The sequence below is a fragment of the Hyla sarda genome, chromosome 12 (assembly GCF_029499605.1).
Source record: "Hyla sarda isolate aHylSar1 chromosome 12, aHylSar1.hap1, whole genome shotgun sequence".
Lineage (NCBI taxonomy): Eukaryota > Metazoa > Chordata > Amphibia > Anura > Hylidae > Hyla > Hyla sarda.
In genome coordinates, this window is record NC_079200.1 from 11,801,843 (window position 1) to 11,824,034 (window position 22,192).

The window sequence follows — 22,192 nt, forward strand, 5'->3', positions numbered from 1 at the left end:
CCTCACATATAATACCCCATCATGTGCACCTCACATATAATGCCCCCGTCATACGACCGTCACATATAATGCCCCCATCATACGCCCCTCACATATAATCCCCCCATCATACGCCCCTCACATATAATACCCCATCATGTGCCCCTCACATATATTATTCCCCCGTCATACGCCCCTCACATATAATGCTCCATCATGTGCCCCTCACATATAATGCCCCCATCATGCGCCCCTCACATATAATGCCCCCATCATGCGCCCCTCACATATAATGCCCCCATCATGTGCCCCTCACATATAATGCCCCCATCATGTGCCCCTCACATATAATGCCCCCATCATGTGCCCCTCACATATAATGCCCCCATCATGTGCCCCTCACATATAATGCCCCATCATGTGCCCCTCACATATAATGCCCCCATCATGTGCCCCTCACATATAATGCCCCCATCATGTGCCCCTCACATATAATGCCCCCATCATGTGCCCCTCACATATAATGCCCCCATCATGTGCCCCTCACATATAATGCCCCCATCATGTGCCCCTTACATATAATGCCCCCATCATGTGCCCCTCACATATAATGCCCCATCATGTGCCCCTCACATATAATGCCCCCATCATGCGCCCCTCATCATCCACCAGCAACACCCCCCCCCACCACCAGCAGTAGCACCCCCATCATCCACCAGCAACCACCCTCCCCATTCCCCCTACTCCCCCCCCCCCCCTGTGGTAATAGCATGAGCTGATTGGGGTGCAGGGCGGGTTTTAAGGGAAGGTAATGGGCTCTGTTGGACAGGGCAGGGGGTTTTGATCGTGAACGCAGATGATGCGCCCCCATCAAGTCTTGTGTGAAGTCTTCCGGCATTTAGTGCTGCTTGCCCAAAGCAGGGCTAAATGCCTGAAGAAGTCACCTGCCCGGCACCCGGAACTTCGTGTCCCGGGTGTCCGGCAATTCAAATTACACATCCCTGGTGCGGGCCGCTAAATATTGTTCCGTGGGCCGGGAGTTTGAGACCCCTGCTCTAGGTGGTCATAGACACTTCCATACTCTAGGCCCATTTGGATCGGTACATAAAGGAGTTAATACAGGTGGGGCCCAGAAGTGGCACTACTTTCTTTGACCCTAGATAAAATACCGACATGCCACCTTACTATTATATACCACATCCTTACGGGAGCCAGAATTATCATCGCTCAGCGGGGGGAAATCTGTTGATATACAAGACCTTACGGCTGTCAAAGTCACTGTCCGTCATATTCTTATGATGGAAGGACATATAAATAAGCGTCTATTAGTACGAGAGACGCAATTTGATAGATGGAGTAAATGGACTAAATGGATTGAAGAATAGCTATTCTAGTCTGTTCATTTTTCATTTTTTCTTTATTCCTTTTCTTATTTATATTAATTTTGTCTAGGAGATGGTATACAGTGATCCCTCAACTTACAATGGCCTCAACATACAATAGTTTCAACATACAATGGTCTTTTCTGGACCATCGTAAGTTGAAACCAGACTCAACATACAATGTACGGACAGTCCAGATCTGTGAAACGTAAATGGCTGGAAGAACTGACCAATCGGAATGGGCATTCACTGGTAAAACCCCTATATTACTGAAGCGTATGCACTGACTGGTGTCTGGTAGCGCCCCCTACAGTACAGGGCGGTTTTACATGTTCTGTACCAGGGTTAGCTGCTCCTTTGGACACCAGGTGAGGGCGACTCCAATACTTTTTTACTAACAGGACCCTGAAGAAGCTCCTGTTCTCTACATAGACCAGTGTTTTCCAAACAGGGTGGCCCCATCTGTTGCAAAACTACAACTCCCAGCATGCCCGGACAGCCTTTGGCTGTCCGGGCATGCTGGGAGTTGTAGTTTTGCAACAGCTGGAGGCTCCCTGCTTGGGAAACACTGGCATAGACAGTGATTTACAGCTCCCAGCAGATCTTTCTTACTTTTATATGTAAGGATTTGCTTTATCTATATTAGTCATCTACTTATTTTTCTTTAATCCTCACTTTTTCCTATTTTTGGATGACATTTTGGTGTCTTTAGAACCAATTACCAGGTTTCCACCAGAGTTCGGGTCTCAACATACAATGGTTTCAACATACAATGGTCGTCCCGGAACCAATTAATATTGTAACTTGAGGGACCACTGTATTATCCTCCTGTTATTAATATATCTTGGGTGATGGGGTTTATGCTTGGTTTAGTATGATTGAATTGAATGTTATGCTCCTGGTGTAGGAGTTGTAGTTTATTATTATTTTATATATAGATATCTATATATAGATATCTATATATATATATATATATATATATATATATATATATATATACACACACACACACATATATATATTAGAGCTGGGCGGTATGACCAAATATGTGTATCACGGTATTTTTGTAACTTATGGCGGTTCCACGGTATATAACGGTATTTCTTTCACATACACCCCCAAAAATAAATCACGTTACCTGCCAGCGCTGTTCTGCTCCCCAAATCATGTGACCCGCCAGCGCTGTTCTGCTCCCCCCCCCAATTAATTATCAGCCCAGCGGGGTACTACTCACATATGTCACCCGCAAGCACTGCCCTCCTCCTCTTTGTTGGGGGCCGCCCGTGCTGGAACTCTATACTGTACGCCAGTGGTCTCCAACCTGCGGACCTCAAGTTGTTGCAAAACTACAACTCCCAGCATGCCCGGACAGCCAACGGCTGTCCGGGCATGCTGGGAGTTGTAGTTTTGCAACAGCTTGAGGTCCACAGGTTTGAGACCACTGCTGTACGCTGTATCCCTATGCCCGGGCTGCAAAAGATAAAGAAAATAAACTTTGACTTACCTACGTCGGCCTTACACTGGGGATGGGAACGTCGGACAGCCGTCAGCCTATCACCGGCCGAAGTGATGTCCCGCCCCGGCCAGTGATAGGTTAAACGCACTGTCATGTAAGAAGCCGGCAGAGCTTCTTACATGACAGTGGGCTCAGCCTATCACTGGCCGGGGCGGGACATCGCTGCGGCCGGTGATAGGCTGACGGCTGTCCGACGTTCCCATCCCCAGTGTAAGCCTGACGTAGGTAAGTTAAAGTGAGTGGAGTAACTGCTGTTATTTTCACACTAATCTGTAACACCGGCACTGACCTGTTGATACTGGCTTGTAGTACGGGTGGATCTGATGCCGCTCTTGGCTCTGTGCCTCCGTTTATCTGTAAAGCTTGTCTGCTGGCATCTCTGTCCATTTTAGGAACTGTCCAGAGCAGCATATGTTTGCTATGGGGATTTTCTCCTACTCTGGACAGTTCTTAAAATGGAGATGTCAGAAGAGAGCACTGTGGTCATGATGTCGGCAGAGAGCTCTGTGTTCCAAAAAGAAAATAATTTCCTCTGTAGTATTCGGCAGCTAATAAGTACTGGAAGGATTAAGATTTTTTAATAGAAGTGATTTACAAATCTGTTTAACTTTCTGGCCCCAGTTGATAAAAAAAAAGTTTTCCACCAGAGTATCCCCTTTAAAGGGGTACTCCGTCCCCAAGACATCTTATCCCCTATTCAAAGGATAGGGGATAAGATGTCTGATCGCGGGGGTCCCGCCGCTGGGAACCCTCGCAATCTAGCATGCAGCACCCACCTGTAAGCACTGCAGGAAGTGCTGGAGGCTCCAGGTCTTATGCCTCCCGACCACGGGGACAGAGTATTGTGACATCACGACTCCGCCCCCTGTGACATCACCCACCCCAATGCAAGTCTAAAGGAGGGGGCGTGACGTCACACAGGGGCAGAGTCTTGATGTCACGATACTCCGTCCCTGTGATCGGGAGGCATAAGACTTGGAGCCTCCAGCGCTTCCTGCAGTGCTCACAGGTGGGTGCTGCATGCTAGATTGCGGGGGTCCCCATCGGCGGGACCCCCGCGATCAGACATCTTATCCCCTATCCTATCTTAGGGCCGGAGTACCCCTTTAAGTATAATTTTGTAAAAATCACCTGCACCTCAAGCCTGTACCAACAGGTCAGTGCAGGTGATACTGATGGCAGATTCCTTTTAATGCATATTAGGATCTTTAAAATAAATAAATTAATTAAGATTACTTCAAGATTACTATATTGAACTTGAGCCATTTTCCATTTTCAGGTTTTTGAGAAGCTGTCGCTGACAGTAAATTATGGAAAATTCCCAGAAAAGCATCAAAATCTTCTGAAGAACTTGATGGAGACCCATCCATATGCGACGTTTCACTTTGATGAAAAATCTATGACCTGTACTATAAGCGGGGCATATGCAGAGATCCAAACCACGGCACAAGAAATCCTAAGTAAATTAGGTATTGTTTATACCGTACAAAAGCAGATCTCAACCGATAGTCGAAGGAAAGCCAAGATTGAACGCCGTAAAAATTATCCAGAACCTCAGGCTGTTGCACAAGCCTTGGATTACCCATATGTGCCTCTTTCCGGAACTGCAGTCGAGGAAATGTGCAGTGTGAAGCCAGAATCAGACGAGCAATTGGAAGAACCTTTCGTGTGGGAAACTGATATCTTTCTATACATGCACGAATTCCACTCAATAGAATATCAGGAGATTCTAAACACTTACCACATCCTTGCAGTGCATGAAAGTTTCGATGATATCACCACGATTTATCTTAAGACCGCAAGCGGGGGTAAAACCCATCTGGGAGAGCTGAGATGCGCACGATCCAAACTCATGGGGCTCTATCGAGGTCTGGAACTACTTCTTCGTAAGGAGCAAATAGAAAAGAGAAATGTGTATGGAGACCAGCACTTCTATGAAACATTGTCGACTGACCTCAAAAGACTTTATCCCATGCTTTATTTTCATGCAGATGAAGAATTTTTATACCTCATTGGAAACGGCATTGATATATCTCATGCCCAACAGTACATTTTCAACTTACATACAAAATTTGATAGAATGTCAGGTGATCTAGACAAACAATTTGGGGAAAGTGGGGCAAGTAACATATCAACAGGATTGCCACATTCCTTGTCCCCCACTAAGAAGCACGAAAGTGGTGTTGGAAGCAGGATAGCCGCCTCGTTTAATGCTCCCACAACACAAAGCATAAATTCAGCAAAGAGCCATATGGATGAGGAACACCTGGTATCATCCACCAGTCCTAGAAGACTGCCCCAAGATCGTGAGAATGATCTCGGTGACATGATATCTCTCAAATCCATCATGGCAGATGACCTTCAGAAAAATGAAGCTGCTAGTTGTTCACGACCCGATGAAAAATCGGAAAGCCTGGCCATGCCATCCGCAAATAGACAAGACGTCCTCCCAGCCCTTAAAATCGTGAGAGAAGATTTAAGAAATAGCGGAGCCACCCCTAAACCTACAGGTATACTCAAACCTATCCAGATTACTAAACCATCAAGCGAGTTACCTTACCCGAGTCTGGTGGACCATAGTCTTCCATGTGCGGACTTTAAGGTTCCAGAAGTAAAACCTCGTGTTTATTCTAAAGGAATAACCGAACAAAACAGCGATACATTAGTGTTTAAAGACAAAGTTAATGTGACTGACTGGCAGTGGGATTATATTACTCAGATCTATAAATCTGACCTAGATATTTGGTTTTCTGAGGTCGAATTAACAGAGAGAAAAAAAAAAGGCAAAGTTGCCTTAAAGATGAAATCATTTAACAAAAAACTTTTGGCTTCAACAAAAGAAATGATTCGGGAGTTATGTTGTAAATTAAACATAATCATCACCCACTCTTACTTTGAGTATGCTTTACTTGGGGTGCAAGGCCCAGAGGACACTGGCTTAGTGGAATGGTGTCATCTGTTCCGCAGATGCTCCAAAAAACTTTCTGTTAAGCCGGAGAAGGATAAACTGGTTCTTCTCTATCCCAAAGAAATTCATGCACATGTGCTAGACGCATACAGGCAGCACAGAGAGCGTAAGATAAAGTCATCTGGGGATGCTACCATGCCCGACATTAGACAAGTCTCTTTACAGGACAGATTTGAGTCTTCTGCCACTGATGGGGGCGAAGATTATATTACAGAGCGTAAGCAAAGCTTGACACACAAATTGCGTACCAAACCGATGTATAAATCTTTACCTTGTTTTTTAGGAGATGAAGAAGTAGACGAAAGAAAGCTTTATCTAGCAAGCAAACATCTGGCAGATGAGAGGTATGCCCAGCTTACTGGAACAGAACCATTCCAGGTCATCTCTTTTGAACATGAAGCATTCCTTAAAACAGAACCAGGATCCCAAGATGAAAAGTCTACACACCCCCAAGAATTTTGGGATTTCCCTGAGGACACAAAAAACAGGTCAACATCAGAGAAGACGGATTACTACACCCTGACAGAAACATTTGCTCGTAGTCCTTATACCAGTGATTTATTAACGCAAGGCATTAACGTCTCTCCACGAAATGTCCCGGTCTTATTGGAACCACATTATGGTGAGCAGGGTATCTCCACAGAGGATGGCGTAGTGCAGTACCAGGGCAGCTCGCCTCAGCTAAGGACACCCGCAGTAGGCCAAGAGTCAAATTCCGAGTCGAATTCCATCTGTAGTAATTGTAAGAACATCGGCAAAACCATTCAGACATCGTCCGGTCAGATGCAGTGTGTTAAATGTTTTGACACATCAGTCATTTCTGCTCCTAATGAAACTGCAAAAGCTCCACTAATAGCGTCCATGAGCCATACAGCCATGAGCCTGAGATTACCCGGGTACGAAGGAGATACCTCTTTGAAGATCATTTATGAAGTTGCAGATGGAGTGCAAGGGGTAAGTGACAGAAAGTAACATCCACCCCCCAAAAATACACATTTCTACTTGCACGGCCACAGTGAAATGAGCAATACTTAAGTAAATATTTTTTTTGCAGGACTAGAGACACTTGTATAAGTAAAGGGAATGGAGGGTCAGTAGTTCAAGACTGAAGCAGTAAACCATTGGAAAAACTGCTGTCATTCAGCTAAGGCTATAAAAACTTGTAAACTCCGATTGTTAGCTTAAACTTTAAACGTGGGATTCTACTAGGGAAATCAAACCACCAGCCAGTAGTCCTGTGGTAATGACATGTATGTTGCCTTTCTTTCCTTCAAGGAATATATAAAATACATTTGAATATTAATACAGAGGAGTCGGTAGTACAAAAAACTGCAGAGTTGGAACATATATACTCCACAGCCCTGGAAATGAGTCCCCTGTTATAATAGAGTGACTCTGCTCCTCCATGGGTCTTTTCAGTCTCCCTGTCCATATAAAGCCGGACATATCATTTATTATGAAAGAGATTTTACAGGGCTTATAGGGTATTCCAGTATCGGTCAATTGTATCAAAATAAGACTATTACCCCAATACATTTTATATACCAATCTAGTGTTATAACAAATTGGACTGGCTACAGCATGTTTTTTGCTTCAAATACTCTTGAGGCGAAGTTGTGTAGTCCTTTCATTGTCAGTGTGGTCGTGTCTCAACGGCTCCCTGGCTCCTTCTTCTATCCTAACTGGAAGTTGTGTAGTCCTCTCGTTGTCAGTGTAGCTGGGAATGAAAGAAAAAGAGACCAAAGGGGGGGGGGGGGGGGCCTTGTGCGTTACCACAAAACATAGATGGATATAAGAGTAACGAGCACCGTCCTTATGCTGTATTCGCCCTTAGGTAGTGGCCGCTTACCATGAGCGAAAGGAAAATTTGCATGTAGAGCCAACAAGTGGGTTGCCAAGATGTAAAGAGCCAGCTGCTGAGCCCGGGTCCCAGGAGAAGGAGTAAACCAATCCCTACGGAAATGATGCAGAAAAAAAAAAAACGACCCTTGAAATGGCATTTCTGGTGTGATGAAAAGCAAATTCCAAGCCAATGCCTGCGACGACCAATAGCAGGCATTAACGTTCCCACCGACGGTACTCCGGGCAGAACGGGGGGACTGTAGCGTGACCGGCGGCGTTTACAAATTTTAGGAAGCTTTTTCTCCTTTTACCCCTTGTAAAAATTCAAAAACTGGGTCTACAAGAACATGTCGTTTTTATAATGGGGTCATTTGTGGGGTATTTCTAATATGAAGGCCCCTCAAATCCACTTCAAAACTGAACTGGTCCCTGAAAAATTCCGATTTTGAAAATTTTGTGAAAAATTTGAAAATTGCTGCTATACTTTGAAGCCTCTGATGTCTTCCAAAAGTAAAAACATCTCAACTTTATGATGCAATCATAAAGTAGACATATTGTACATGTGAATCAATATATAACTTATTTGGAATATCCATTTTCCTTATAAGCAGAGAGTTTCAAAGTTAAAAAAATGCAACATTTTCAAATTTTTCATCAAATTTGGGAATTTTTCACCAAGAAATGATGCAAGTATCGACAAAATTTTACCATTAACATAAAGTAGAATATGTCACGAAAAAACAATCTCAGAATCAGAATGAAAAGTAAAAGCATCAGAGTTATTAATGCTTTAAGTAACAGTGGTCAGAATTGCAAAAAAGGCCTGCGTCCTTAAAGAGTACCTGTCATCAAACCATATTTTGTAAACTAACTCAGATTATATTACCTAACTACTCCTAACACCCCTTCCTGCCCTTTTAAATTTCCAAGCTTTTAAAAGCTCAGTATCACACCTTTCCTCTTGCTCACATTGTGTGAACTCCCGACAGGAGAAAGTGGAGGTTCCCCAGCAGGCACGAGGTCACTGAAGCCTGCGAGAGCTGTGCCTCGCCATGCCCCACACGCACTTCCTGAGTTTGGACTTCTGCAAGTCTGGGAGGAGACCAAACTAGCTGTTTGACCTGTGCAGGGAACAGAACAGAGCCACCTAGTGGACGTTTTTTCAATCACATTAAAAAACATATAAAGGTTGAGAATTTCAACAGCAAGTAAATAGCAAAGTGTCTTATAATTACATAAAAAACAATATATTAAAAGTTTAGTTTGGTGACAGGTACTCTTTAAGGTGAAAATGAGCTGCGTCTTAAGGGGTTAAACCCTGCATGTACACACTGTTACCAGACTGATCTGAGGAAGGGGGTGGCTCCCCCGAAACGCGTCATCTTTGTACTTTTATTGTTTTATGCTCCAAATAAACCATTCCAATGTTTTGAAAATATCCCTGGCTTGGAATTTGCTTTTCATCACACCGGCAGTGCCATTTCAAGGGTCGTTTTTCTTCTCTGTCTCATTGTCAGTGGGGTGTTGTCTCAGCAGCCCTCTTGCTCCTCCCTTTTTTCTAGAGCAGTGTTTGCCAACCAGGGTGCCTCCAGCTGTTGCAAAACTACAACTCCCAGCATGCCCGGACAGCCTTCGGCTGTCCGGGCATGCTGGGGGTTGTAGTTTTGCAACAGCTGGGGGCGCCCTGATTGCAAAACACTGCTCTAGAGAAAGAGAGACAAGGCATTATGATCCGCTGTCTGAGGAGGTGTATCTGGATTGTGTCTGCGCTCAAGCCCCGCCTCCTTAGTGATGTCACCACCTCTGACTAGCCCCTACCGCTACAGCACCATCTCTTCATCTTGATCTATATTATGTAATGTGTAATATAACTTAGCAGAACATTTAGGGAAGAATGAGGCGCTGTTACAGCTGAGATCAGGAAAAAACTTTTTTTATATATATATCAACTGGCTCCAGAAAGTTAAACAGATTTGTAAATTACTTCTATTAAAAAAAAATCTTAATCCTTTCAGTACTTATGAGCTGCTGAAGTTGAGTTGTTCTTTTCTGTCTAAGTGCTCTCTGGTGACACCTGTCTCGGGAACTGCCCAGTTTAGAAGCAAATCCCCATAGCAAACCTCTTCTACTCTGTGCAGTTCCCGAGACAGGCAGAGGTGTCAGCAGAGAGCACTGTTGACAGACAGAAAAGAACAACTGATAATTTTTGAAAGGATTAAGATTTTTTTTAATAGAAGTAATTTACAAATCTGTTTAACTTTCTGGAGCCAGTTGATATATATATATATTAAAAAAAAAAAAAAAAAAAAAAAAGTTTTTTCCTGGAATACCCCAAAAAATTTCTTTTTGTTCTGAGCATGCTCAGAAGTAAAAACGGATTGAAATAAAAGGCTCATCCTGTTTCCATAGACTTCAATGTCAAATGTACGGTTTACGTTTCTTTCTTCCGTCTTTTTGACAGGAGAAAAAAATACCGCATGTGTGACGTTTTTTCTGCCGTCAAAAAAACGGAAATGAGTGACGACGGGTACAAACGGATGAAAACGGATTGTAAAAAAATCCCTTTGACATGAATGGGATGTTTGTTTAAAACCGTTTTTAATCCGTAAGAATGGAACCGCAACGGGGATTAAAAAAAACAGGGACAGACGGCCGTGTGAACGCACCCTAACACTGAAGTAACAGAGGATTTAGTCATAGTCCATAACAATGGTGGACAGTAGTAGGGTGGTCATATATTGGTCTTCAGTTTAGCGCACACCCTCCACTTCTCACCTTTATAAACCCTCCATCTGTTTTTCCTAAGGCTGGAGATCCTCAACCAGGATGCCAATACAAAGGTGGCAGGTTTGAGGCATACCTGCCGGATAATCGAGAGGGGAGGAAGCTCCTTTCTCTGCTCCAGCGAGCCCTGGATCAAGGCCTAATTTTTCACGTCAAGTCATTTGAAGTGGGAGAAGTCACATGGTACAAAATCCCTCATAAAACCTCCCCAGATGGAGGAAAGGCAAAGTAAGTAACACCCTGCAATGAAGGGAAATGACCTGTAGCCCATGAACCAGCTTTATGGGTGGTGGGACTTTCTGTACATTAAAGGGGTACTCCGGTGGAAAACGTTTTTGGTTTTTTTAAATCAACTGGTGCCAGAAAGTTAAACAGATTTGTAAATTACTTCTATATAAATCTCTTAAACCTCCCAGTACTTATTAGCTGCTGAATACTACAGAGGAAATGGTTTTCTTTTTGGAACACAGAGCTCTCTGCTGACATCATGACCACAGTGCTCTCTGCTGACATCTCTGTCCATTTTAGGAACTGTCCAGAGCAGCATATGTTTGCTATGGGGATTTTCTCCTACTCTGGACAGTTCCTAAAATGGACAGAGATGTCAGCAGAGAGCACTGTGGTCATGATGTCAGCAGAGAGCACTGTGGTCATGATGTCAGCAGAGAGCACTGTGGTCATGATGTCAGCAGAGAGCTCTGTGTTCCAAAAAGAAAATAATTTCCTCTGTAGTATTCAGCAGCTAATAAGTACAGGGAGGATTAAGATTTTTTTTTGTAGAAGTAATTTACAAATCTGTTTAACTTTCTGGCACCAGTTGATTTAAAAAAAAAAAAAAAAAAGTTTTCCACCGGAGTACCCCTTTAAGATTGGTCGTCTTTACCCTCCATGCAGTGCGCTTGAGTTGCACATGGCTTGTGACATTCATGGCGCTCCTGTGGGTAAAGGGGGCCATACACTTTTTATAGCTGTCAGATGAAGGTTTGGTTGTCTGAAGGTGTACTGGCACCGGATTTGTCATATGGTGGCACTATGGTGTTTGTGTAGACCTTTCCATTGAGCAACTGCTGGAGGCACCCTGATTGGGAAACACTGTTCCAAACAATTATTCCCAAGCATGCCCAAAACAGCCTTTGGTTATCTGGGCATTCTGAAAATTGTAGTTTTGCAACTGCTAGAGGCACCTTGGTTGGGAAACACGTTCCAAATTACAACTCCCAGCATGCCCAGACAGCCTTTAGCTTTTCTTGCATGCTTGGAGCTGTACCTTTGCAACAGCTGGAGGCACCCTGGTTGGGAAATACTGTTCCAAATTACAACTCCCAGCATGCCCAGACAGCCTTTAGCTTTTCTTGCATGCTTGGAGCTGTACCTTTGCAACAGCTGGAGGCACCCTGGTTGGGAAACACGTTCCAAATTACAACTCCCAGCATGCCCAGACAGCCTTTAGCTTTTCTTGCATGCTTGGAGCTGTGCCTTTGCAACAGCTGGAGGCACCCTGGTTGGGAAATACTGTTCCAAATTACAACTCCCAGCATGCCCAGACAGCCTTTAGCTTTTCTTGCATGCTTGGAGCTGTACCTTTGCAACAGCTGGAGGCACCCTGGTTGGGAAATACTGTTCCAAATTACAACTCCCAGCATGCCTGGACAGCCTTTTAGCTTTTACAGGCATGCTTGGAGCTGTACCTTTGCAACAGCTGGAGACACCCTGGTTGGGAAATACTGTTCCAAATTACAACTCCCAGCATGCCGGGACAGCCTTTTAGCTTTTACAGGCATGCTGGGAGCTGTAGCTTTGCAGCAGCTGGAGGCATCCTGGTTGGGAAATACTGTTTTAAACTACAACTCCCAGCATGCCTGGATAGCCTTTTTCTATCCAGGCAAGCTGGGAGTTGTAGCTTTGCAACAGCTGGAGGCTCTCTGGTGGGGAAACACTGTTAAAAACGGCAACTCCCAGAATGCAGGGAGTTGTAGTCCTGCAACAGCTGGAGAGCCACAGGTTATGTAACACTGCTTTTAAACAATGTTTTCCAACCTGTAGCCTAACAGCTGCTGCAAAACTACAACTCCCAGCATGCCCGGACAGCCTTTGGCTGTCCGGGCATGCTGGGAGTTGTAGTTTTGCAGCAGCTGGAGGCACCCTTGTTGGAAAACACTGCTCTATGGAGTCAGGAGGCCACCGTACGCTTTTGCAACAGCTGGAGACACCCTGGTTGGTAAATACTGTTTTAAACTACAACTCCCAGCATGCCTGGACAGCCTTTTACTATCCAGGCAAGCTGGGAATTGTAGCTTTGCAACAGCTGGAGGCTCTCTGGTGGGGAAACACTGTTGAAAACGGCAACTCCCAGAATGCAGGGAGTTGTAGTCCTGCAACAGCTGGAGAGCCACAGGTTAGGTAACACTTTGGCTGTCCGGGCATGCTGGGAATTGTAGTTCTGCAGCAGCTGGAGGCACCCTTGTGGGAAAACACTGCTCTATGAAGCCAGGAGGCCACCGTACGCTTTTGCAACAGCTGGAGGCACCCTGGTTGGGAAACACATTCCAAACTACAATTCCCAGCATGTCCGGACAACCTTTAGCTGTCCAGGAATGCTGCGAGTTGAAGCTTTGCAACTGCTGGAGGCACACTGGTTGGGAAACACGTTCCAAACTACAATTCCCAGCATGCCCGGACAACCTTTTGCTGTCAAGGAATACTGCGAGTTGAAGCTTTGCAACTGCTGGAGGCACACTGGTTGAGAAAACACAGCTTTAGATTGTAAAACTATAAGGATTGTACTAGGGCATGCTGGGAGTGGTTTCTGCTGGAATTGAACCTGCGATTTCTCTTTACAGGAATGGATACCCCGATTTGACGTACGTGAGAGATACTATTGCTCTACTTCACCAATACGGAATTGACTAAGAAGCCTGAGACGTGGAGAACGCAGAACATGGCGTCTATAGAGACCAGCCGTCCAGTAACTAATGGGAAATCACTTATGTTTTGGTTAGGACGTAACTGGAGGAAATCCCTAGAGGTCCTTAGACCATTTATTTGAAGTTTAACTATATAAGGTTTTAGCAAAACAAGTTGAGTTAAAATATTAAAACTTTAAGGAGTTTGTTATAGTTGACTGAAGAATTGGTGATGGGTCCAGTATCTGGAAAGTCAGAGGAACACCGCTCCACGCCATTGATACTTATAGGTACCTTCACAAGTCGTGTGCAATGTCCGTGGAGCGGGCACCGCACAACCTGTAGAGAAGTGGTACGGGCACCCATTCAAGATCAGTAGGTGTCAGACACCCACCAAATGGGTGTGTACGTAATATGGTAATGGTCAAATCCCTCGTCGCATCAAACTACCTCAATGACCATGTACATCTCCTTTGTGCAGAAAATGAAGCTGCTCTGGCTACCTCTAGAGATGAGCGAACTTACAGTAAATTCGATTCGTCACGAACTTCTCGGCTCGGCAGTTGATGACTTTTCCTGCGTAAATTAGTTCAGCCTTCAGGTGCTCCGGTGGGCTGAAAAAGGTGGATACAGTCCTAGGAAAGAGTCTCCTAGGACTGTATCCACCTTTTCCAGCCCACCGGAGCACCGGAAAGCTGAACTAATTTATGCAGGAAAAGTCGTCAACTGCCGAGCCGAGAAGTTCGTGACGAATCGAATTTACTGTAAGTTCGCTCATGTCTAGCTACCTCAATGACCATGTACATTCCCTTTCTACTGAGAATAAAGCTGCTCAGGCACGGCTGCGTGCAGACGGTAAGAAGAGGCAGCGCCATTCAGTCTAGTGAATGGCATGGGTCACGTTGGTAGACAACGATGACCTATTCTTAAAGGGGTACTCCCGTGGAAAACTATTTTTTTTTTTATCAACTGGTGCAAGAAAGTTAAACAGATTTGTAAATGACTTCTATTAAAAAATCTTGATCCTTCCAGTACTTTTTAGGGGCTGTATACTACAGAGGAAATGCTTTTCTTTTTGGATCTTCAACAAAGAGACAAACCGCGGCACTGGGTATATGATGCAAATAAAAGGGTTCCTTTATTGTGGCATAACAGGTAACAGGAGTGAACGGTCAGGCAGCCGACAAGTGCAAGTTTCGCGTCAGATGACGCTTTCTCAAGGCATGATCTTTTCTTTTTGGATTTCTCTTCTGTCACGACCACAGTTCTCTCTGCTGACCATTTTAGGAACTGTCCAGAGCAGGAGAAAATCTCCATAGCAAACCTATGCTGCTCTGGACAGTTCCTAAAATGCACAGCAGAGGTCAGCAGAGAGCACTGTGGCCGTGACAGAAGAGAAATCCAAAAAGAAAAGCATTTCCTCTGTAGTATACAGCCCCTAAAAAGTACTGGAAGGATTAAGATATTTTTAATAGAAGTAATTTACAAATCTGTTTAACTTTCTGGCACCAGTTGATTTAAAAAAAAAAAAAAGGCTTTCCACGGGAGTACCCCTTTAAGCGAAAGGAAATTTAGAGAAGAATCTGAATTGAATATTGGAATTGTCAGCCAACCAAGTTGATAAGACATCATATAGGTACAGGTGCACGGGAAAGAAACAAAGTGATAGAAAGTAAATCAGTATACGCATTTTTGGCTGTTAGCCTTTTAGTCCTGATCAGAAAAGATAGCGATTAATGCATTTCTTGCCGTTAGCCCTTAGGAAAACAGACGCGTTTCTAGCTGTTGAACCTTAGTCATGATCACGACTAGGGACTTAACAGTCTGAAACACGTCTGTCCTACTACGGAGGTTTTCCGGCTATTGCAAAACTACAACTCTCTGCATGCCCGGACAGCCTTTGGCTGTCCGGGCATGCTGGGAGTTGTAGTTTTGCAACAGCTGGAATACACTGTCCTAAGGGCTAATAGAAAGGAAAATGATAGACGTATTTCTGATCATGACTAAGGGCGAACATTCAGAAATGCGTCTCTTATCCCAAGGCAGTGTTTTCCTAACATGGTCTCTAGCTGTTACGAAACAACAACTCCCAGCATATCCGTACAGCCTACGGCTGTCCGGGCATGCTGGGAGTTGTAGTTTTGCAACAGCTGAGACAGTGTTTGGAGAAAAAATGCCTTGGGATAACAGATGTGTTTCTGGTTGTTAGCCCTTAGTCATGATCAGAAACACGTTTATTGTTTCCCAACAATGTGTTCCAATTGTTGCAAAACTACAGCTCCCAGCATACTCAAATAGACTTTGCCTGTCATGGACATGCTGGGAGTTGTAGTTTTGCAACAGCTGGAATACACTGTCCTAAGGGCTAATAGAAAGGAAAATGATAGACGTATTTCTGATCATGACTAAGGGCTAACATTCAGAAATGCGTATCTTATCCCAAGGCAGTGTTTTCCTAACATGGTCTCTAGCTGTTACGAAACTACAACTCCCAGCATATCCGTACAGCCTACGGCTGTCCGGGCATGCTGGGAGTTGTAGTTTTGCAACAGCTGAGACAGTGTTTGGAGAAAAAATGCCACGTGATAACAGACGTGTTTCTGGTTGTTAGCCCTTAGTCATGATCAGAAACACGTTTATTGTTTCCCAACATTGTGTTCCAATTGTTGCAAAACTATGGCTCCCAGCATACTCAAATAGACTTTGACTTTCTGGTCATGCTGGGAGTTGTAGTTTTGCAACAGCTGGAATACTTATCCTAAGGTAATCCCTTTGTTGTGCACCTGTACCTGTATGGGGTTTTATGGTTTCTGGAGATCACTGCTTAAAGGAGGATTCTCCTGTTATCTTTAACATTGGGTTGAAATCCTGTAAATCCTTAATAACAAACCAGGATAAGAGTCCGGAGCTGCATTCATAACTCTGCAGGCTCCGGCGCCCAAATCCCTCAATGCATTCTCCGCAAAATCACAAAGAGAAAGCATTCTGGGAAATGTAGCTTGATGTTGGAAAGTTATGATGTCAGTAAGAGCAGAACTGTGATTGTGTTATCTGATCCTGTTTTATATTGTTGAGTATTATTTGTATATACAGTAATATTGTAAATTTGTGTTTTATTTGCACTAAAAGCTTTGTTGCATTTGTTCGAGTTTGAATTTTTTCTTGTGTTACCAGTTACGTTTTTTAGGCCATTTGCATCTCAGAGATCTTTAGCGATCCGCCATGGATGCATTGATATCGTAGTAGGGTGCAGACAAGTATAAATTCCTAATGTGCACCTGCCGTCAACAAAAACTTTTTATATAATGCAGATAATACCATTATATGTATATTTGCAATATACATTGGTGGCATGCCGAGCCCCCTCTGTGGGCATGGGGCCATAGTTCGCCAGACGGGGCAAACCAGGACATCCCTGTGTCCCGAAAGATCTTTTCGGGACACAAGGATGTCCTGGTTACCTTTCTGCGGCCCACGTTAACTTTAAAAACGCAGGGGCCGCCTGGAGGTAGCGCACGCAGGGATGTCACTGACATCCCGTGCATGCCCCCCTAGGAGCAGATTATCGAGGAGGAGGATGTGCGCCGGCTGTCAAGTTACCAGCTACACTTCAGCTTTGATGTTCCGACCACCGCTCCTCCGATGCTGGGACCTACTGCTATGGTCTATAGGCCATAGCAGTAGGTCGTGACCCCTAACCGGAGAAGCGGTGGATGGAGCACTGTGAGGCAGTACACAGGCATACAGCTTCCAGCCATACACTGTATATGGCTGAAGGCTGTATGTCTGTGGGGGGAACTATACTGCACCTATTGTGGGGGGACTTAAACCTAATGTGAAGGAACATACTGCCAACCTAATGTGGGCAAACTGCAACCTAATGTGAGGGAACTGCAGCCTAATGTGGGGGAACATACTGCCAACCTAATGTGGGGGAACTATGCTGCCAACCTAATGTGGGGGGAACTATACTGCCAACCTAATGTGGGGGGAACTATACTGCACTTAATGTGGGGGAACTGTGCTGCCAACCTAATGTGGGGGGAACTATACTGCCAACCTAATGTGGGGGAACTGTGCTGCCAACCTAATGTGGGGGGAACTATACTGCCAACCTAATGTGGGGGGGAACTATACTGCCAACCTAATGTGGGGGAAATGCAACCTAATGTGGGGGAACATACTGCCAACCTAATGTGGGGGAACTACAACCTAATGTGGGGGAACTGCAACCTAATGTGGGGGAACTACAACCTAATGTGGGGGAACTGCAACCTAATGTGGGGGAACTGCAACCTAATGTGGGGGAAACATACTGCCAACCTAATGTGGGGGGAACTCTACTGCCAACCTAATGTGGGGGAACATACTGCCAATCTAATGTGGGGGAACTACAACCTAATGTGGGGGAACTATTCTGCCTATCTAATGTTGGGGAACAACAACCTAATGTGGGGAACATACTGCCTACCTAATGTGGGGGAACTACAACCTAATGTGGGGGAACTATACTGCCTACCTAGTGTGGGGGAACTGCAAGCTAATGTGGGGAAACAACAACCTAATTTGGGAACATACTGCCAACCTAATGTGGGGGAACATACTGCCAACCTAATGTGGGGTAACTATACTGCCTACCTAATGTGGGGGAACTACAACCTAATGTGGGGGATCTATACTGCCTACCTAATGTTGGGGAACAACAACCTAATGTGGGGAACATACTGCCTACCTAATGTGGGGGAACTGCAACCTAATGTGGGGAAACAACAACCTAATGTGGGAACATACTGCCAACCTAATGTGGGGGAACTGCAACCTAATGTGGGGGAACATACTGCCAACCTAATGTGGGGCAACTATACTGCCTACCTAATGTGGGGGAACTACAACCTAATGTGGGGGATCTATACTGCCTACCTAATGTTGGGGAACTACAACCTAATGTGGGGAACATACTGCCTACCTAATGTGGGGGAACTACAACCTAATATGGGTGAACATACTGCCAACCTAATGTGGGGGAACTACAACCTAATGTGGGGGAACATACTGCCAAGCTAATGTGGTGGAACTACAACCTAATGTGGGGGAACTATACTGCCTACCTAATGTGGGGGAACTACAACTTAATGTGGGGGAACTATACTGCCTACCTGGTGTGGGGGAACTGCAACCTAATGTGGGGGAACAACAACCTAATGTGGGAACATACTGCCAACCTAATGTGGGGGAACTGCAACCTAATGTGGGGGAACATACTGCCAACCTAATGTGGGAGAACTGCAACCTAATGTGGGGGAACATACTGCCAACTTAATGTGGGGGAACTATACTGCCTGCCTAATGTGGGGGAACTACAACCTAATGTGGGGGAACTATACTGCCAACCTAATGTGGGGAAACTACAACCTAATGTGGGGGAACTATACTGCCTACCTAATGTGGGGGAACTACAACCTAATGTGGGGGAACTATACTGCCTACCTGGTGTGGGGGAACTGCAACCTAATGTGGGGGAACAACAACCTAATGTGGGAACATACTGCCAGCCTAATGTGGGGGAACTACAACCTAATGTGGGGGAACAACAACCTAATGTGGGAACATACTGCCAACCTAATGTGGGGGAACTGCAACCTAATGTGGGGGAACATACTGCCAACCTAATGTGGGGGAACTGCAACCTAATGTGGGGAACATACTGCCAACCTAATGTGGGGGAACTATACTGCCTGTCTAATGTGGGGGAACTACAACCTAATGTGGGGGATCTATACTGCCTACCTAATGTGGGGGAACATACTGCCTACCTAATGTGGGGGAACATACTGCCTACCTAATGTGGGGGAACTACAACCTACTATACTGCCTACCTAATGTGGGGGAACTGCAACCTAATGTGGGGGAACTGTAACCTAATGTGGGGAACTATACTACTAACCTAATGTGGGGAACTATACTACCAACCTAATGTTGGGGAACTATACTGCCAACCTAATGTGGGGGAACTGTACTGCCAACCTATTGTGGGGGAACTATACTGCCAACCTAATGTGGGGGAACTATACTGCCTACCTAAGTTGTTTTTTCTAAACTTAAACCTCTGAGTGCTGGCTGTTTGAGGGAAAAAAAAGTTGGCGTGCATTAGGGTTCTCCATTACTGTCATAGAGCCTCAGTGTACACTGTCCTGCTTTTCCTCACTGTACAGAGCCCTGCTTGTCCACCCTCACTTCCTGTATTTGGTCTCCTCATAGAGACCACAGGCAATAGCTGCAGGGACAAAAATATACACATTTTTTTAACCAATGTATATTATAAATATTCATATAATGGTATTATCTACATTATAGAAAAAGTTTTTGTTGACGACAGGTTCACTTTAAAGTGTTCCTGTCATTGGCAAAAACTCCACACGGCAAAAAATCATCCTGCTGTGTGAGCTGGAAGTGCTTCACAGAGCCTCAGTGTACGGAGCCCAAAAATGGGCCGCAGGACAAGACAACACTTGTTCATCGTGCGATGTGCATCAGACAACAAATGACTTAAAAACACCAACACAGGATACGTAGGGCTATGTTTGGCCGATAACTATAATGAAACGGCGACAAGAACAATCCGCCGCTCATTTGCCCAGCCTGTGACCGATTGACCAGCACCCATTGTGCAGATGTTGGTCAGTGTAAAAGAAAGTCTTAGTAAAGGTGTTCTCCAGCATTACAAAAACGGGGCTGGTTTCTTAAAAAACAACAACAACAACAAAAAAACAGCACCACACTTCTCAGGTTGTGTGGTACTGCAGTTCAGTCCCATTAAAGTGAGTGGAGCCAAGTTGTTATACCTGAGGACAAGTGTTTTGCTGTTAATGGATAAATCCTTTAAAAAGGGGAATCTGTCAGCTCTAGATGATGCTCAGAGCTCCAGGGTCAGAGGTCGTGCAGAGCCTTCTCCCTTTCTGCCTTGACTAACGTTGACGTGTAAGGGTATGTTCACACTACGGAATTCCCCGTAGAAATCCACGGTGGGAACTTAACATTAGTGTGAACGGGTCTCCGCGAGACCCGTTCACACTGCGGAATTTCAGCGGCAGACAATTCCGCCGCTGAAATTGTTCCACACAGAGAATGAGCATGTTCATTCTTTGCGCGGAAGTCAGCGAGTACTGCATAGCCGTCAAAGGTGACGGCTCAGTGCCCTGCGGCCCTACCGCCGGCTGCCAGGCTGAATCTCCACTCGATTAATTCAGCGAGCGGAGATTCCGTTCACACACTGTAGTGGGAACATACCCTACGGCTCAGTTCTGGAACGGCAGTAGTCGGCATAGCCTAAACTCTGTAACCACAATGTAATGGTTGATGAAGAATGCTGTAGTATTGGAAAGCGTTCATACTTACGGTTTAGTTGCGAACACGTTATATATACGATATAGATATACGTTACCTCAGCTAAGCAGCACGTACACACGTGGCCTAAGTTTAGACCAAGGGTATGGGCAGGGCAGTGGAGCATGGGCGGAGCTTAGTGATGTCACCGCTGCTGTTCTCTGCTGGGTCCCGCTGCCAGTAAACAGCAGCGGTGACGTCACTAAGCTCCACCCATGCTACAAATCGGTTCCGGAGCTAAAGATACCAAAGAAGATAGCCGGAGAACCACGGAATGGGATCAGGTAAGTATCGTCATTAGTGTCACCTTCACTACCTGTCTGTACCGACAGATTTTCTTTAAAGGGGTACTCCGCTGCTAGACATCTTATCCCCGATCCAAAGGGGAATATAGCTTTAAAATTGTGAACGCAACCTAACCTCCTTGTATCACCCTAAGAAGGATGGGGATTGTAGTGTCTGAGGCTAAGTTCACACGTCTGAATTCGGCACGGAGATTCCGCAGCAGCATTCAACGGGATTCTGGTTCGTTGTGCAAACGGCGGAATTTCTGCGCCAGATGTTTTAGGCGTGGAAATTCCGATTCCGGTGTCTGCAGAAAGAGAAGGAACCTGTACATTCTTTCTGCGGACTCCGCACAGAATGCATTGCCGTCTATAAGACGCATTCCCGTGCGGTTGTAACTTGCCGGTCCCCGAAGTCTGAGGAATGTCCGCTCGGAGATTCTCCTGCGGACATTCCAATGTGTGAATACACAATACTGCCCTGCTAAATATAGCCGAATCTGTTAAAAAAAAAACAAAAAAAACTTGGTTGCATTTGGAAACAGAACTGGCTAAAAAACGACCAGTACTACTACCCCTATCTTCCCACCATTGCTCGAGTGGAGAGAGGGGGTTGTAGTGGGGATATGTCTGAATTATCTAGTACAGTGTTTTCCAACCAGGGTGGCTCCAGCTGTTGCAAAACTACAACTTCCAGCATGCATGGACAGTCAAAGTTCACTTTTTCACCACTAGGTGGCATCTTTCACCTATGACATAATAGTAAAGAAGAGAACTTCCGCTTGCATTGCTTCTTATATAACCGGGCCTGAATCACTGAGCCAAACAGAGTGCTTCCAGCTGTTGCAAAACTACAACTCCCAGCATGCCCAGGCAGCCTTTGGCACCAATGCGGCGTTCTCTGCTCATCAGGACAGGTGTCTGGCAGCACTGATGTCCTCCTAGGCATTTAGCTGCTCTAAAATGTGTGTATACTAAGTTATAAGGGTTAAGTTAAAAGAACTATAAATCCCAGCATGCCTTATTAATAGATGTGAATGGTTTGGATCTAGCGTGGTGTTCTCATGGACAGTTTTTGATGCATTTCCCCCTCCCGGGGGGGGGGGGGGGGTAAAAAAAGGAATCAAAACTGCACCGTGCGAACACAGACT

At 45.1% G+C, this 22,192-nt stretch overlaps 2 protein-coding genes across 8 annotated transcripts in view; one reads left to right on the top strand and one right to left on the bottom strand.

Moving 5' to 3' along the window:
* Nucleotides 1–13,934, top strand: part of LOC130296516 (uncharacterized) — a 62,821-nt gene extending 48,887 nt beyond the window's left edge. Inside the window, exons 4-7 of one of the 3 annotated variants that reach the window (XM_056548130.1) lie at nucleotides 4,157–5,387; nucleotides 6,129–6,799; nucleotides 10,494–10,699; nucleotides 13,312–13,933. In XM_056548130.1, the coding sequence (XP_056404105.1) occupies nucleotides 4,157–5,387; nucleotides 6,129–6,799; nucleotides 10,494–10,699; nucleotides 13,312–13,381 (2,178 nt within the window). In that variant the 3' untranslated portion in view covers nucleotides 13,382–13,933. Of the gene's footprint in view, nucleotides 1–4,156; nucleotides 6,800–10,493; nucleotides 10,700–13,311 lie in introns of all 3 variants that reach the window. The other 2 variants (XM_056548129.1, XM_056548128.1) reach the window with 2 other exon arrangements.
* Nucleotides 1–22,192, bottom strand: part of LOC130296515 (uncharacterized) — a 207,867-nt gene that overhangs the window by 83,781 nt on the left and 101,894 nt on the right. The window lies entirely within an intron of this gene.